Here is a 15666-nt window from a genome sequence, read left to right as displayed (position 1 = left end):
TATTTAGCTATTTTGTTTTATATAACACAAACTATAAATCAATGTTAATAGCTTCAATCAAGTAAAAAGTGCCATATTACAGGATCTTGTTGTGTGATACATTGAATGTACATTAAACTACATGTACCTTTGCCTCTAGGAAGAGTGCTGGAAGGCCTCTGTGAATCCACATCAGTCTGTAGTTTGTTTTCAATGTGATCAAAATATCTTTTCTTAAATGTTTTTCTCCCATCTTTCCCTAAAAGCAAATTCAAAATATTCAATGAAATGGGAAAATGCTTCTAAATGAGCAATGATGGCATCAAAAACACTGTTGTCCTCTAATATCGCAGACCTATTTAGGTTTGCAAGTGATGCTTAATTTGTGATGACCACTGATTTTTAGTGCTTGAATAGTGACCTACGGAAGTGTTCATCATTCTTCAGAGTGGTAAGGATTTAAAAAGTTGATGAGTCCCTCTGTCTATCTGGTAAGTGATACGCTACAATGGAAAATCCACCTCTAACATGAAATAGCTTCAGGGAGCATTGGATACCATATGTAGAACCCGATTGTATTTGAGCTATATATTCAGGTCATAGAAATTCAAAGACAAATGTATCCTTTCTTTGCACCAATAAGAACCATATTTTCCTGTATTATACATCAAAATTCAGAATGGTGTATGTATCTATTCTAAGTGCACATACCTGCTAGGAAGCAGCTACACTATTCTCTTTAAATTATACATACAGGATATTTTTTATTTAAATTTTTTATTGCAAGGATATGGCACTATGTTTAGGTGGGGTGTGTTGTCTTTCCTCTTGCATGTCATATTCTTGTAATAAGAAATTAAAAGAAATGTATCCATCACACCATCTTCTATGGGCCCACCATTTGGTATTGCCGATCCTTGTTGTTATTTGATCATTGTAGCAAACGTGGCTAGTCCATGAGGTCCCCAAGGATTTTATTGCTTTCGACTACCCTGCTTTTGGACCTTTACTGTGGGTGGATCTCATTACTTGAGTCTCTCACGGTAAATTCATGATAATTGGAGTGAGCCTGCTAAATGCCAGTGTCCACTTTTTAAGATATGGTTATTGCAGCGCAGCTAAGGTAAGAGGCCCTGGACTGGTTACACGTTAACATGTGTGGATACGCGTGTGCAGGCTGCAGATGTGAGACTATCATTGTGCACAGCCCAGTATCTGTGTACAGGTAGCCTTTCACACAAGGAACTCTGCAAGGATTAGTGCTGTCACGTGGTAGGTCTTATAATATAAGTGATCGTTCTTAGTGTAGATCTGTAGGGCCTACTAGAAAATCTGTGGAGTTTTAACTGTATCATACTTATAGCTGAAATCTGTCATAAAGCACAGTATTGCTCTACTTAGGCTGACAGGGTCCAGGGAGATATCAAAATGGGAAAAACATACATGCCAATTTTGAGTTTGCAACCCAAAACACAATATTGCCACTCTTTATGGGACGGTGATCCCCACTATGAGCTACATGGTAAAAACTGACCCCATAAATACCCTGAAAACGAATTACTTAAGAGTGAAAATAGTGACCAGACCGGACCACTGCATAAATGCCTTTGACTTTTCAAAAGTGATACGTACTCTGTGCCTTCAAAAGAAAGACCCTCAAGATTCACTCAAGTGTACACTACCACAGCTCAGAGAGTCCTAAAGGCCACCTTCCAACATGACTTCTACTCTGACCAGGCACCAAAGATGTTTTGTCAGATGCCTAACATTCAGACATCATGGAAATATTTGATATGGTAGCACTCTTCTGAATGAGGAAGCAAACGTGTGCATCTATGATCAAATTTTGAAGCAGTCATTAAACATGTTTTTCTCTCATTTTTGTGGCATTAATACATTTGGATACTTTGTTACTAATTTGGCAAAGACCTTCCATTCTTTATTCTTATTCTGTCAACTGAATTTCAAATAAATTAAATTGCTGATTTTTTCTATCTACCACGCACTACCCTAAACATATGCCATGTGATCTGCCCACGCTTTCTTTACCATGTGTAAAGCTTCCTGTGACAAACACCCCAGAATCCCTTGGGTCCTCCCAACCCATACTTCACCCGTACACTAAACTTCATGGCTAACCATTATTTTATATTGCACAGGCCAGGCACAGACAGGTCAGACTTGACGCTAAATCAAAAGGCTAGTGTCTCCAAGATGCCCTAAATTAATCAGAGATGGGCACATAATTCCCTGGCCTCCCAGAGTGGCCTGTTTATGAAATAATAAGGGGGCAAACAGAAGTTTGCCACAGATTCTGCAGAGGGCTCATCAAATTCACCTGACTATATGGACTCATCTGGATGCTGTGTCATAAAGCCTTCCTGTATACCTTCAACTGAGGAAAGTCAATCGTTGTGTACTTTTCCAAACAAATCGAACTTGGATCTGTGCTGAGAGGTAAACATGACTACAGTAACTCTAAAGGGATACGGTGGCACTCAACAAAACACGTTACATGGGTTTTATTCCTCAATTCGTCTTCCCCAGGTACATGTTCGCTGATGGCGAGATAGGGCTATAAAAGTGCTCAGAACATTGCAACGCTACTAAATAACGAACTGGCAGAAGCCTCCTTCCTCCTCGTTGTACAATATTGTTTGAAGGGGGAATGAATAACTAATATGTGTGGGCATATCAGCAAGGGCCGGCGATAATTATCACTAAGCGCACTTAGCGCTAGGATAATTATCGCCGGCTATCGCTGCTTTCCATCGTGGAGATAGCATGCTATCAGCAACGCTTATCTCCAAAGCAATAGAAATGCAAGCGTTAGCTGGAAAACAGTGTGAATATCGCTGGAAATCCAGCGATAATCGCACTGTGACCGGCGATACCTTGCTGATAGGGCAGGGTGGTTTTAGCCATGTAATCCACCTCCCATTGGATTACATGGCTAAGTCAGAACTAAAGCAGGCGTAAGGAAAGTTGCGATAACCATGGTTAGCGCTACTTTTCTTATCGCTATGCTTGTTAGCGATTCCCATGATCATTGGAGAAATGTCGGTTAGCGACATTTCTCCAGTTATTTTGGGAAAGAACGCCCACTTTGCATCTCATTAGAGATGCAAAGCTGGGCGTTCAGTAAACAGGCGCTAAGGCAAGGATTCACGCCTTAGCGCCTTAGCGTGACCTCGCTGAAATAGCGATAAAATTATTGCCGTTTTTAGGCCAAAAACGGCCGCAAAAGCGGCGATAATTATTAAGCGCCGCCTTGTAGATATGCCCGTGGTTTCTTAGTATGAATGTTAATTTTTACCAGTTCTCCCAGTCAAAAAATGTTACAATGTATTCTTTTTTGATCGCTTTCGTGGTATTTTTTTACTCAGATTGTCTTCCATATTGCGTTCACCTTTCAAACTTTGAAACAAAAAATGTCATCAGTGAACGGTGTCCAGATCAATCACATCATAAAACATGCTAACTAAAGATTACATTGTAGGTTACCTTCCATCAACGAGAAAATGCAACCTTTTCATTTGCATCTGTGAAACCGTAATGCAACTAATTATTGTACTGCTAGTCGTCATTCGATGTCACTTCCTGTTTGATGTGTCAAAAGCAGGTTAAAAAAAGCCGCCTAAGTAAAATGGAGCACGGGACAGATGCAGAGAGCTTTATTGGGCTAATATATGTAAAAACAAAATAGTCGTAAAGTGCATCTCAAAATATGTATGTTACCATTAAATGAATGTTTTCCATTAAATGTATACAATTTTATGCATAATTTGACAAAAAATATTGAGCCTAAATTGCAGAGTTCATAAGAGTATGTGGATCTTTAAAGATGATACATTGAATCATTAGCTAAATGCTGTGTTCATAAAAAATCTCAAAAGTAGAAATGCAATACCTCTTGAATCTGAATGTTTTGATGCCATGAATTCATTTTCTTCCATTAGCACTTTTCTTTCATCTAGTTTAGCAAATGGACTTCTGCGTGGCACATAGCAATCGCCTCCTGTATGGAACAACCAGTAAAAATGGTAACAAAAAAATGGAAGCATCATATGAATCGTAGCTCTGAGCTAGAGAAAGCTTTAGTTGTCGCTCAATCATGTTTGCAAATAATACACAATATGATACAAAACATGCAATATACATGAATAAGCTTCATCAATTGCTTGCTTAAAGTGTCATTCACATTTTGGATCAGCTCACAAGACAGGATGCTTAGAACAGGGCAATAGCTTAGCCTCCTTCATGCATTGCTATGTTGGAAGTGTCAGTCACATCTTTGATCAGCCCTCTGGCCAGCCATTCAGTAGTTATAATGCCTGTCATGTTGAGTGTCAGCATGTTGCCTTTTTACATGTTTAAATCCACAAAAGGAGCAATGAGCCTGAAACACAACTGGATCCATCTCAACCCACCACAGTGGCGCCACACACAACAACCTTCTAGTAGGCTTGGAGGTGTGCTTGGTGGGATTGAGGCTAAATACTTCAAGGTGGCCGTAGCATGGGGGCCGGGGGTCCTGCAGGAGTATGTGTGGGGTTTTGCACAAGAGCCGCATCTGAGATACTTTCTGGTGCAGAGTACTACATGGGTTGAACTTTCATCACTCTTTGCATCTAATCTAGACATTATTTTAGTCCCCTCAGTTCACTGGCTGTTCCTAAAGAATCTAACATTTAACAGCAATGTATGTACTCTCAGTGACCCCTCTCCCTCATTCTCCAGGCAGCTCCTGCACCTGTGGCTCTGCGGCTGCCCCTGTTAGATGCTACTCATTTTTGCCTCAGCCTGACCCTTACCCCTAAACCCCTTCCATTAGTTATCCTAGGATTTCCTTCTACACCCTTGAACACTGTAGAAATGACAGCATCACTGCTGGTTGTTTTTAGGATGTAGATACAGACCCTTTCCCACTCCAGTTTCTGTTCCATCCTGCTGCTAGGGCAAGTCTTCTGGCTTTCCCCTGTGCTAATGTTTCATGGATTCAGAGTAACAGGTGGCCAAGTGCCAACCATATTTTAACAGTGTCACTACCTATGCTTTGTAATAGCAATCCATAACAGTAAATGTTCTACTAGAAAATATAAATGGGTATAGTTCATATGAATTCCAAAGATTCAATTCATTTCGGAAGACTATTATAATAAACTATTCCTATTCAGCACAACTGGTGCAGGATTGGTAATAACTATTCGATTTAGATTGTGTATATGTTTTGACATCTTTTCATTGCTCCAGTTGGTTTCTTTCCACTTAAAGATGGCTGGGTTATTGTGCTGTATTGTACTAAAGAGGCTTTGCTCAGCTACTCTGCAGAAATATTCAGTCTTCACATCAACAAAGAGAGATGTCGCAAGAAATAGCTGTCTCCATATACACACTGAGCTGTGCTAGAGGATTACAAGGGTCTCATCTCTAAAGTCTGTATTGCAATCATACAAAATGTATTTGCAATTTTAGTTTTGAGGTAGACGTTTTTCTTTTTTTACTGTATGAGCGACAAACGCACCAGCTCTCCGTCAGCGTGTCCATTAGCCCGGTCACACTCCATAGGGCATTTGCCATTTGTCCTGGACTGTGCCTGAATGGCTATCTCGTCCTTTCTCTGCCTTGGAGACTGCTATATGCAACAGGAGGCCCTTCACCAGAGTATAGTGCCTGTCTGCCTCTATGTACACCTAAATGAGGTGCCCTCCACCACCTAGTCAGAACCTGTTCTAGGAGATATGTCTAGCAACTGTCCACCTCCTCTCACGAACTCCCTTTCTCTTCCTCTAGTACTCTGTACAAATAGAGCATGTGCTTGCCCTTTCTCTCTGTATTTTATTTTCATTTCTCTTTCTCCTTGTTTTAATCTCCCTCTCTCTTTCATTCTCCCACCTTCTGCCTCTCACTCATTATTTTTCTTCCTCTGTCCTTTTGCTCTTCTTTGTTTCAGTTTTTTGTCTTCATTCATTTATGTTTGGCAAACAAATGATATTCAATTGTGACATATTTAACTACACGTGGGTACTTCTTTGGTGTTTAGTGATTCGTTGTATTTATGATATAATCAGTGAACATTTAATTCAGTGGTGAGCTTAGATTTTTTGTTCCAAAGTCACAACAGTAATTTCTAGAATGCTGTTTAGATTCTGCCTGCATTGGGCTGGAGTCAACACCTATCCAGCTAAACTAGACACCCCTTGCATTGCTGGTTATTAAATTACCTATCAGTCCATGACTTTGGAAGACAGGCGTGAAGTGCTTTAATTAGTGCTCTGGCTGTCAATGGGTCATTTACGTTCAGTGGCGCCTGCTGTGTACCTCTTTGAGAAACACGCAAATGTACTTATATGAGTTGACACTATGAGGAAACAGCTCTGCACCTGACTGGTAGTTGTGAGGAGAAGAGTGGACGTTTGGTGCATTGTTCACATTAAGGCATACAATGTATTGCTATTGTTAGGAAGGTGTGACTCTCCACTTATTTGTTTGATATCATAAGCAATTAAAAGAGTTTAAAAAAGCAAAGCCTGGCACAGCAGTAAGCTGTAGTCGTTCAAGGTAAACGTCAAACGTGTGTGTTTGCCTGTGGATCAATTTACTTAGTAATCGTAATACTTACCTTAAAGATTTGTGTGATAAGACTAAAAAAATACTAAGGCCTCACCTTCCTAGTTATAAATCAAATTCCTTAAAATAGTGGAGGGCTGTCAGGAGAGAAGTTACTGATTTTCAGGCTGTGCTGTATCGCCACTTTACGGCTCTACCCTTTAGTGTAGGGGGCTCCTGGAGAGGATGTCTCCCGCATAGATACAGTAACTTTTTCGAGGAGAAGCTAGAAATATGCAATTACTAGGCAACTAGAAGAGAAGAACATGGACAATGGTATTTGTTGCACCCATGTCAATAGCGTGACAGGAGGGATATCCGAATTATTTCCTGTGCTGTACTTATCACATCTTCCCAGAATTCTAGTATCATGAACTAACTGCAAGAGCCTGACTCCCACCATTTTGCACCGTTTAGGTCTCAGTCAAAAACTACAATTGATGGACAGAATGCAGAACAATGTCATACATTCACCCCAGTATAGAGATCTGGGATTAAAACCATCTTTTTTTTTCTTTCCATGCCATTCCAGTTTGAACCCAGCCATATGCTAATCAGTCTTGACCCTGCGCCCAATGGGAACAGTCCATCCCGTACTGTCCTCTCTGGACTAGAAACAAGCATCCTAGGACCGGTTTGAAGGTTTCACCCCTCATTAGCCAGGATAGCTTGACTCCAGTGGCATGGAGAGCACGGGACCCTCGTCTGGGCGTACCCGCCCCACCCAGGGTGTCAAATGCAAAAACATGTGCCATGAGGCACAGGGTCATGAATGATTTGCATAGTGTGCTTGCATGGTGTGCAAAAGAATTGTGGATTTAACCCAGATCTCTTGACTATGGATGAATGTTTTGATTTGTTCTGCATTCCGTCCATCAATTTTGTTTTCTTGCCCTAAGTGCGCCGGGTATGTCCAGACGTGGGTCCCGTGCTCACGTGGTTCAAGCTATCCAGGCTGATGAGGTGTAAAACCCCAAAACTGGTCTTAGGAAGCTTGTTTCTGGTCCAGGGAGGACCTGGCTTGGCAGTTCGGGCTGGACTGTTCCCATGAGGCACAGGGTCAAGACTGATTTGCATATGGGTAGGTCTAAACTGGGGTGGCATGGTGAGCAAAAGAATGATGGATTTAACCCAGATCTCTTGACTGAGGGTGAATGTTTTGCTTTGTTCTGCATTCCATCCATCAATTGTGTGTCTTTTGCTTTCTAACCCTAAGTGCGCCGGATATGCCCAGACGTGGGTCCCCGGCTTACTGTGTCACTGGATTCTAGTTAATCTGGCTGATGAGGGGTGAAACCCCGAAACCGGTCCTAGGATGCTTGTTTCCGTTCCAGGGGGGACCTGGCTTGGCAGATCGGGCTGGACTGTTCTCATGAGGCACAAGGTCAAGACTGATTTGCAAATGGCCAGGTCTAAACTGAGGTGGCATGGTGAGCAAAAGAATGATGGATTTAACCCAGATCTCTTGACTGGGGGTGAATGTTTTGATTTGTTCTGCATTCCATCCATCAACTGTGTGTCATTTGTTAGTTCTTAGTCCCCATTTGTGTAATCCCGAGGGGGGATGGTACTCTCTTTGGGTGTATCTGAACTGGGGGGGGGGGAGAATTCCTACCCGCGGGCGGAGTTCTGGGAGTTTTGCCCACTCTGTGAGGAGTGTTGAGTTACGAAGTGGCTCACCAACGGTAAGCTGGTGAGCGCTTGCAAGAAAAAAATACGTGCTAGAGTTCCTCCTGGTGAGATTGCTCTTTGCAGGTGTTCGCGGCAGGTCGCGACTGCTCGCCTCGAGAAATCTGCCATTTGCGTTGAGGAAGCTGAAGCTCGAGTAGATTCTCTACTCAAGCGGCAGAAATCAGCAGCTCCCTCTGGCATGATGTGTAGTGCCATTTGCGCTGATTTTACAGCACGGGACAAACGATTTAACAGACACTGCTGTTGGTGGAACTCGGCGGGGTGCTGTGGAGTTTATCTGGCACTTCGCGGAGTTCCACAAAGTGAAACTCCACAAACTCCACCCAGGCTTAATCTGAAGTGCATTAAGCATAGTCTACTATTTGGTAAGAGTTAGTCCATCTATGAACAGCAATACTCCCACATTTCATTGGTTAAGTGAATGTTTTTGCAGTGATAATCGTTTCAAGCATTTTTAAATTATCAGATTCCTAGGGCAAATTTCGTGTGATATATTTGTATGTTACCTTTAGCCTGTCACGCTGAAAATTGTCAAGTGGGGTTATAGAACGTGCACATAGAGTATCAATAGTGATAAATGTGCCATTTTTATAAATATTTCTGCAGTTTGGGATGTTGAGCTTTTGAAACTGGGATTACACTTTTTACTCAGCAGCCCTGGGAAACTTTGCTGCAATAGAAGAGGACTATGGGGAGTATATAGTTATATAGTAGCTTGAGTCATGCCATTAGTCTGAACTTATCACATGCTACAATTGTGCTTTGTATGGTGTTAATTTCAGTGTTTTTTGAGGAACACTTTATCCTCATGTTTGCCACTAGTAAAGCAGGGTCCATGACATCTCTTTCCACAGATAGATGAGGCAAATACCTTTGGGGGTGAAATCAATAGTGTGTCAAGTGCACGTGTGCGCATACATAATGCAAATCAATATTAGGAATTGCAAAGTCCCCTTGATGGTATACAATAGTCATTGTTTCCCATGTAATTCTTGGCTTTTTACCCGCCCAAACAAACTTGAGTTGGGATGGAAGCAACTGGAACAAGCTGGTATTGAGTTTGTTGGGAATATCGTTGAAGTAGTATAGGAATTTAGCCAGTACAGCCATTTTTAATATGTCCTATTTGGCCTGCCATTACAAGGCCAAGTTTTAGCCACAAGTTTATGTGACCCTCGAAGTTATTGATTGCTTTACCACAGTTGAGACTGATGATTACATCTGAGTTAAACCTAATCCAGATGCCCAGGTATAATCAGGAAGCCACGCTATCATAGTGGGTAGTCTACATTATTTATGCTGGTATTCATTGTAAGTGGGAAGATATCAGACATCCCCCAATTGATGGTAAGGCCAGAGAGACCCCCAATTTGTTAAATTCCCTTGGAATTGGGCTGACGCTCACTAGCGAGTCCCGCACATAGAGCATCATCTGCCTAATGCGAAATTAGTAGCCACAAGGTGTATTGCGCCTACTGCTGTCTAATTTTTGCAAAAATTACCAGGGATAGGAGGCATCTTTGCCTGGTGCCCCAGACAATTGGAATTGGGGTAGAGATCTTACCATTCGTATACAATTTACAGGCTGGTGAGGTATATCATAATTTGATGAGGGCCAGGAACAGGCTGTGTATTCCCATATGACCCAGCGCTACCATGATGTAGCCCCACTTGACCAAATCAAATGCTTTTGTAATGTCTAGGAATATGGCTACCACATTTGCTTCAGGATCTAACTGATGCAGTATTGCAAATAGGGTGCAAAATATATGCATAGTTGCTCACCCATGGATGATGCCTGACTGTTCTAGTAACACTTTTAACAATTTGCAGCAGTCTGCCAGTTTAGTAGGTTTAAGAATAGTTATAAGTATAGCTTTGTGCATGGAGGCCAGTAGGTGGTCTGTTTCTATGGCTTCTGTGAAATAATTGTTGCCACAAGTGGTTACAGAGCAAGAGCAAAAAGTATGTGGGATAGGTGGCATCTTTGTCTGGTGCCCCTGGTAATTAGAATTGGGGTCGAGATCTTACCATTCATACACAATTTACAGGCTGGTGAAGTATATAATAATTTGATATGGGCCAGGAATGGGCTGATGCTGTACTGTAAATATTTAGTTAACTATGGATCATTGCTGAAGACCGATTTTCCCATCTTCATTGAAGTGGGTGAATGGAGCTGCAGAGGGAAAGCAGTGTACATGAGCAGGCAGGCAGAGTGAGTAAGTTTGGCCCCATGTCATAGGACTTAATCTCTAGTTATGGAGCCCACCTCACTGCAAGGTTGTGGGGGGCACGTGTTATCCCCACCTATATTTTATGTTTTTCGTCCTGCCATCGTGTTGAGTGCAGAGCACTTGGCCGTATGAGTTGGCGAAGCACAGTGAGGGCCGCTGTCTTACTGCTCAACATTGCTAGTCCATGATCTTCAATATAGTGGAGGAGGGTTCTCCTCTCAAGCTCTGCACATGGGCATCCTCATCTCGTGGCAATGAACTCCTAATTAGACCGCCACCAAAGCCGGCGATGACAGTGCCACTAATTATGTCTTGCTAAATTGGCTTGCAGGGCAGTGTAATTTGGCAGACGTATCTAAACAGTATTGTTCTACCCAGGGAAGCAGGTTTATTCATACATTTCTAATTGTCAGCACTTGTGGGCTTACATATTCCTCACATGTAAAAGTTCGGTGCATGACATTTGCGGGTATGTTGTTGGGACCATTGCCGTATACCATGTTACTCTGTGGGCTCATAGCACAACACTCTCCCCCTCAGCAGCAATATGTTACTTCAGCCCAGAAGTGATTAAGGCACCAGTCCCCGCCATTCTCCATCACCAAGGGCTGTCCCTGCTCAGCGGCCCAGCCCGTATTTCAGTCCCAGAGTGGAGTGGCACAATTTTACCTCAAGCACTCTGCCCACTCTACACTCAGCTCTGAAAGCATGGCGCCAATTTGTGTGCTGCGTTCACCTCATGCCATAGTGCACAGTGCTTTGAAAACCCTTTCTGGTTTCTGGCTTTACTCCCATCATGTTGTAAATGGTTTTATGCTCCCTCAGCCATGGGAGTTCCTTCACTGCACGGCCATCTTGGGTGCCAACCAAGCCACACCCCCTATTAGTTATTTTTGGAATGCTTTATTTTTTGGCATTAACATTAGTGAGTAAAATGCCAGGACCAGACTCAATGACAGTAAGGTATGAAGGTTACCAGCTCATAAACAGAATTTGAACATAAATCACTGAGCACAGCATGATTAAAATACTTCAATGTTAATTTTTAAGGCTGAAAAAGGTAAATATTTAACTGCGTATTGTATTTGCATGTGTGGTACACATCAAACTAAAAATCAATATGTAACTTTGGGCACATTTCCAGTTTTCGCTAGTGCACAAGGCCATTGAAAGAGTCAAGGGCAAACCTGAATCATGCGTCTAATTACAGAAAAAAAAAAAACTTTCTCCGATGCATTCCCTTACTCACTGAATCAGTGTATTTACTCGAGAGCACAATAGTGAAACATATATTGGGCGCCTGGTTTTATGGTATTTATTTTTTTAACATTTCCGTCTGTATTTATCCATATTTATTTTTTGGGCCATCCTATTGGTATTTAGCCATGTTTCTTTTGTGTTTGGAAATAAATTAAGTCATAAAATGGTATAATTCCATATTTATTTAACTGATAAACATGCACTCATACTTTGCTGCCTGACACGTTTTAGCAAATTAAGTAGCCAAATATAGCAAAACCCACAGGGAACTATCAGCATTATGATACAAATATATATTTATATATGCCTGCATTGAGGCAAATGTCAACCTGTTTCTTTAACTTTCCATGCTGTCTATCTGCAGTAGCGGTCCGTGGAGGGAGTTCCGTGGGGTGGTGAGGCGGGGGAGGGGCAGGGTGGGGAAATGTAAACTTCGGAATATGGATGAACGGAGGCAAGTACACATTTAAATAAATAAAAAGATTTCCTTTGCACGCGCTGCATCGCAAAATGCGATGCAGCGCGCGCAACGAAATTCGTTGCATTTATTTAAATGTGTACTTACCTCCGTTCATCCATATTCCGGTGTTTACATTTCCCCGCCCCGCCTCACCGCCCACGGAACTCCCTCTACGGACCGCTACTGTCTATCTGCTCAGCTGGTGTACTGGATATCACGAAAAACAGCATGGAGAGTCGCCCACAGGAAGCACAATTTCCATATTTTCCCCTTTTAAAAATAAACAGCAGCTAACACAACTGTTTGCTGCCTCTTCTGTAATAGGAAGTTACAGATGTGGGAGTGCAAATGCCACCAGCACTCTTGGGGCACTCCTGCACTACCGTTTAGCTTGCCGTCGCCTGTATATCGGATATGCAGAGACAGCTGGATGGCAATGTTTGGCCTTACTCGTAATTGTTGGTGCTTACCCCCTTTCTCAAAGGCCCTGCGATCCATCTTGGCTTTTCCTTCATGTGGTACAGATACCTTTCCTTGTCTCCCAGATAAACTGATCTTGGTTGGAACTGCAAGTCCATCACCTGATAAGGACAAAGCATCCGTAATTAGGAAACAGCTGCCACCAATTGTCAGTAACTTAAGTAATATTTTCTGATGTGAATCTCATTCGTAAAAAATTAACACATTTTATCACATAGAAGGCACAATAATGATCAAAGAAAAGCTTATGCAAAACTTTAGGTCAAAAAGCAAAATAAAATGCCAGCTGAGCTTTCATTTCTAAATGCATGCTTCTTCCTGTAGAAAATCAAATCTTGGGTGAAAAGTAAAAAAGACTTTACATGCAAAAATGGATTCACAAATGGCAATACCAGGATAGAGCTTCACGCAAGTAAAAGGGGGAGGAGGTAATGACCTTGCTTCGCCCTTTTCTGGGTAAACCTCATCACACGTAAAGAAGTAAGGACAGAGTCGAAATCTTTTAACCAGGATAGATTTAGATGCAGATTAGGTCTGTGTGAAATTTTCATTATGCTCCCAAATCTCGCCAAATTATGTAATTTTCATGCCTGCAAAATTTAGCTCAATTTTGTTGAGACGGTTTGCATGAGAATATATTAAGTGGGAGAAACAAACACCTTGAAGGAGGCAATTTCATCTTGAACGAGTCACTTGCCTGTATCACGTGAGGTTTTAAATGCAAGGTGTGCCCTAGCACTCAACGTTACTGCAGGATAAGCAAGATGCAAGAGAATTTTAGTTTAAAAAAATTTGCAATACTTTCATGGAATATAAAATACATTTGTAACAAATTCATATAGCCTTCTAGCAGATTTGCCACTTACAAGTGCTGATGTTCTTCCAATTTGCAGATTTTTCCTTACGCAGGGCAATACGTAGCATGCCTTAATCACACACTTTGTATCCCGCATTTCTTTACAATGCTTATGCTTTTACAATTTATGGCATTACCTCGCATTGTTTGTGTGTATATATATATACTACCCGCTTGACGAAACACGTGTCGACTGGTTTTCTCTTTGATGTTTTCAAATACATTTCAACTTGAAAAGAACTATGAAACCTGAGAAAAGGTAATTGTTTGACCAAAATGAATGTAAAAACCATCACCTTACGCATGTAAATTCAGAAAGCCAAGGGAAATAATTACACGTATAAAAGTTTTTCATTTTTTTAAACAGTTTTCTGTCTCTTCATTATAATAACAGACATGTGCCTCCACAAATAAGGAAGTATGCTATATTTGTGAAGCAGATATATTCATGGTCCACTAAAACGATGAAATACCTCAAAACATGAATTTCTTTACCAAAAAAAGTATTATGTATAATTTGAGCATGTGCAAAACATTGACCAAATCTATTTAGTGTAATATTTGATGATTGTATAAAAATCAAATGGGACAAATTGATGTTGTACTCTTACGTAATAGAAAATGGGGCAACATTATATACTGTGTCATCTTTTGCCCAATCATGAACATAACAAAGATGGGAAAAGGTATTTTCTCTATGTCCTGTCATGGAAATAATGCAGATACAGTGCTACATCAGTTTGCTATGTGTTTTTCTGCATCAATCAATCAGGTGTTTGTTAAGCGTGACTACTCACCCGTAAGGGTATTACGGGTGAGTAGGCGCTGGGGGAGTGGGGTGGGGGGCGGTCGCAGGTTCCAGTCCATCAAGGAGGGGGTCTGTCGAAGAGCCAGGTTTTGAGGCTTCTTGCAAAGATGGGGAGCAATGTTGTCTATCGGAGTTGGAGCGGAAGGTCGTTCCAGGCTCTGGCCGCGAGGAAGGAGAAGGAGCGGCCTCCCGAACTGGTCTTTCTGGTGCGGGGGATCGTGGCGTAGGAGAGCTGAGCTGATCGTAGGGTCCTTTGGCGTGCGTGGAATTTGAGTCTGCTTTTCAGGTATGCTGGTCCGGTGTCGTGGAGGGCTTTGTGAGCGTGGGTTAGCAAGCACCTTGAAGCTTTGATGGGGAGCCAGTGGAGTGTGCGCAAGTCCTGAGAGATGAGGCCGTGTCTTGACAGGTTGAGGACCAGTCATGCAGCGGCGTTTTGGATGTTCTGTAGCTTGCGGGTGAGGTTTTTGTTTATTCCGGCGCAGAGTGCGTTGCCATAGTGAGTCTGCTGGTGACCAGGGCATGAGTGACGGTCTTTCTGTGTTCAAGGGGGATCATTTGAAGGTGTTACATAGGAGGCGGAGGGTGTGAAGCAGGAGGACGAGACAGAGTTGATCCGGCAGTCCATTTTGCGCTCTGGGTACAGGATGATTCCTAGGTTGAATGCGTGGTCCGTGGGGGTGGGCGGGCGGGCTTCCGAGGGCGGGGGGCCACCAGGTGTCATTCCAGGTGTCGGGTTGGGCCCATGATGAGTACTTCTGTTTTGTTGGTGTTTAGTTGTAGGCAGCTGTTTTTCATCCATTTAGCGACGGCTTCCATGCCTACTCGAAAGTTGTGTCTGGCAGTGTTGGGTTAGTTGGATAGGCAGAGGATGAGTTGGGTGTCGTCTGCATATGACATAATGTTGAGTCCGTAGGTTCTGACGATGGGGGCGAGCGGAGCCATGTAGACGTTGAAGAGTGTAGGGCTGAGGGGGGACCCCTGGGGGGACTCCGAAGGTGGTATGTGTAGGGTCCGAGAGGAAAGGAGGGAGTCTGACCCGCTGCGTTCTGCCAGAGAGGAAGGAGCAGATCCAGTCGAGGGCCTTGTCTTGGATCCCTGCGTCGTGGAGTCTGCGTATTAGGGTGCAGTGAGAGACTGTGTTGAATGCCGCAGAGACGTCGAGGAGGATGAGGGCTGCTGTTTCTCCTTTGTCCAATAGGGTGGGGATGTCGTCTGTTGTGGCGAGGAGGGCGGTTTCCGAACTGTGTTTTTTTATGAAGCCGGATTGGGAGAAGGCGAGGATGTT

At 42.6% G+C, this 15666-nt stretch overlaps 1 protein-coding gene across 1 annotated transcript in view; it reads right to left on the bottom strand.

The window, feature by feature from the left end:
* The window catches only part of ZC3H11D (zinc finger CCCH-type containing 11D), a 147985-nt gene that overhangs the window by 50712 nt on the left and 81607 nt on the right, over positions 1 to 15666 (bottom strand). Inside the window, exons 8-10 of the mRNA XM_085651189.1 lie at positions 12708 to 12818; positions 3890 to 3997; positions 128 to 238 (exon numbers count right to left, since the gene is read on the bottom strand). Of these exons, the coding sequence (XP_085507315.1) occupies positions 128 to 238; positions 3890 to 3997; positions 12708 to 12818 (330 nt within the window). The remainder of the gene's footprint in view (positions 1 to 127; positions 239 to 3889; positions 3998 to 12707; positions 12819 to 15666) is intronic.

Source organism: Triturus cristatus, chromosome 4_1 (assembly GCF_964204655.1).
Source record: "Triturus cristatus chromosome 4_1, aTriCri1.1, whole genome shotgun sequence".
In the NCBI taxonomy this organism is placed as follows: Eukaryota; Metazoa; Chordata; class Amphibia; order Caudata; family Salamandridae; genus Triturus; species Triturus cristatus.
Note: the sequence above shows the minus strand (reverse complement) of the source record. Positions and strands in the feature narration are given on the sequence as shown.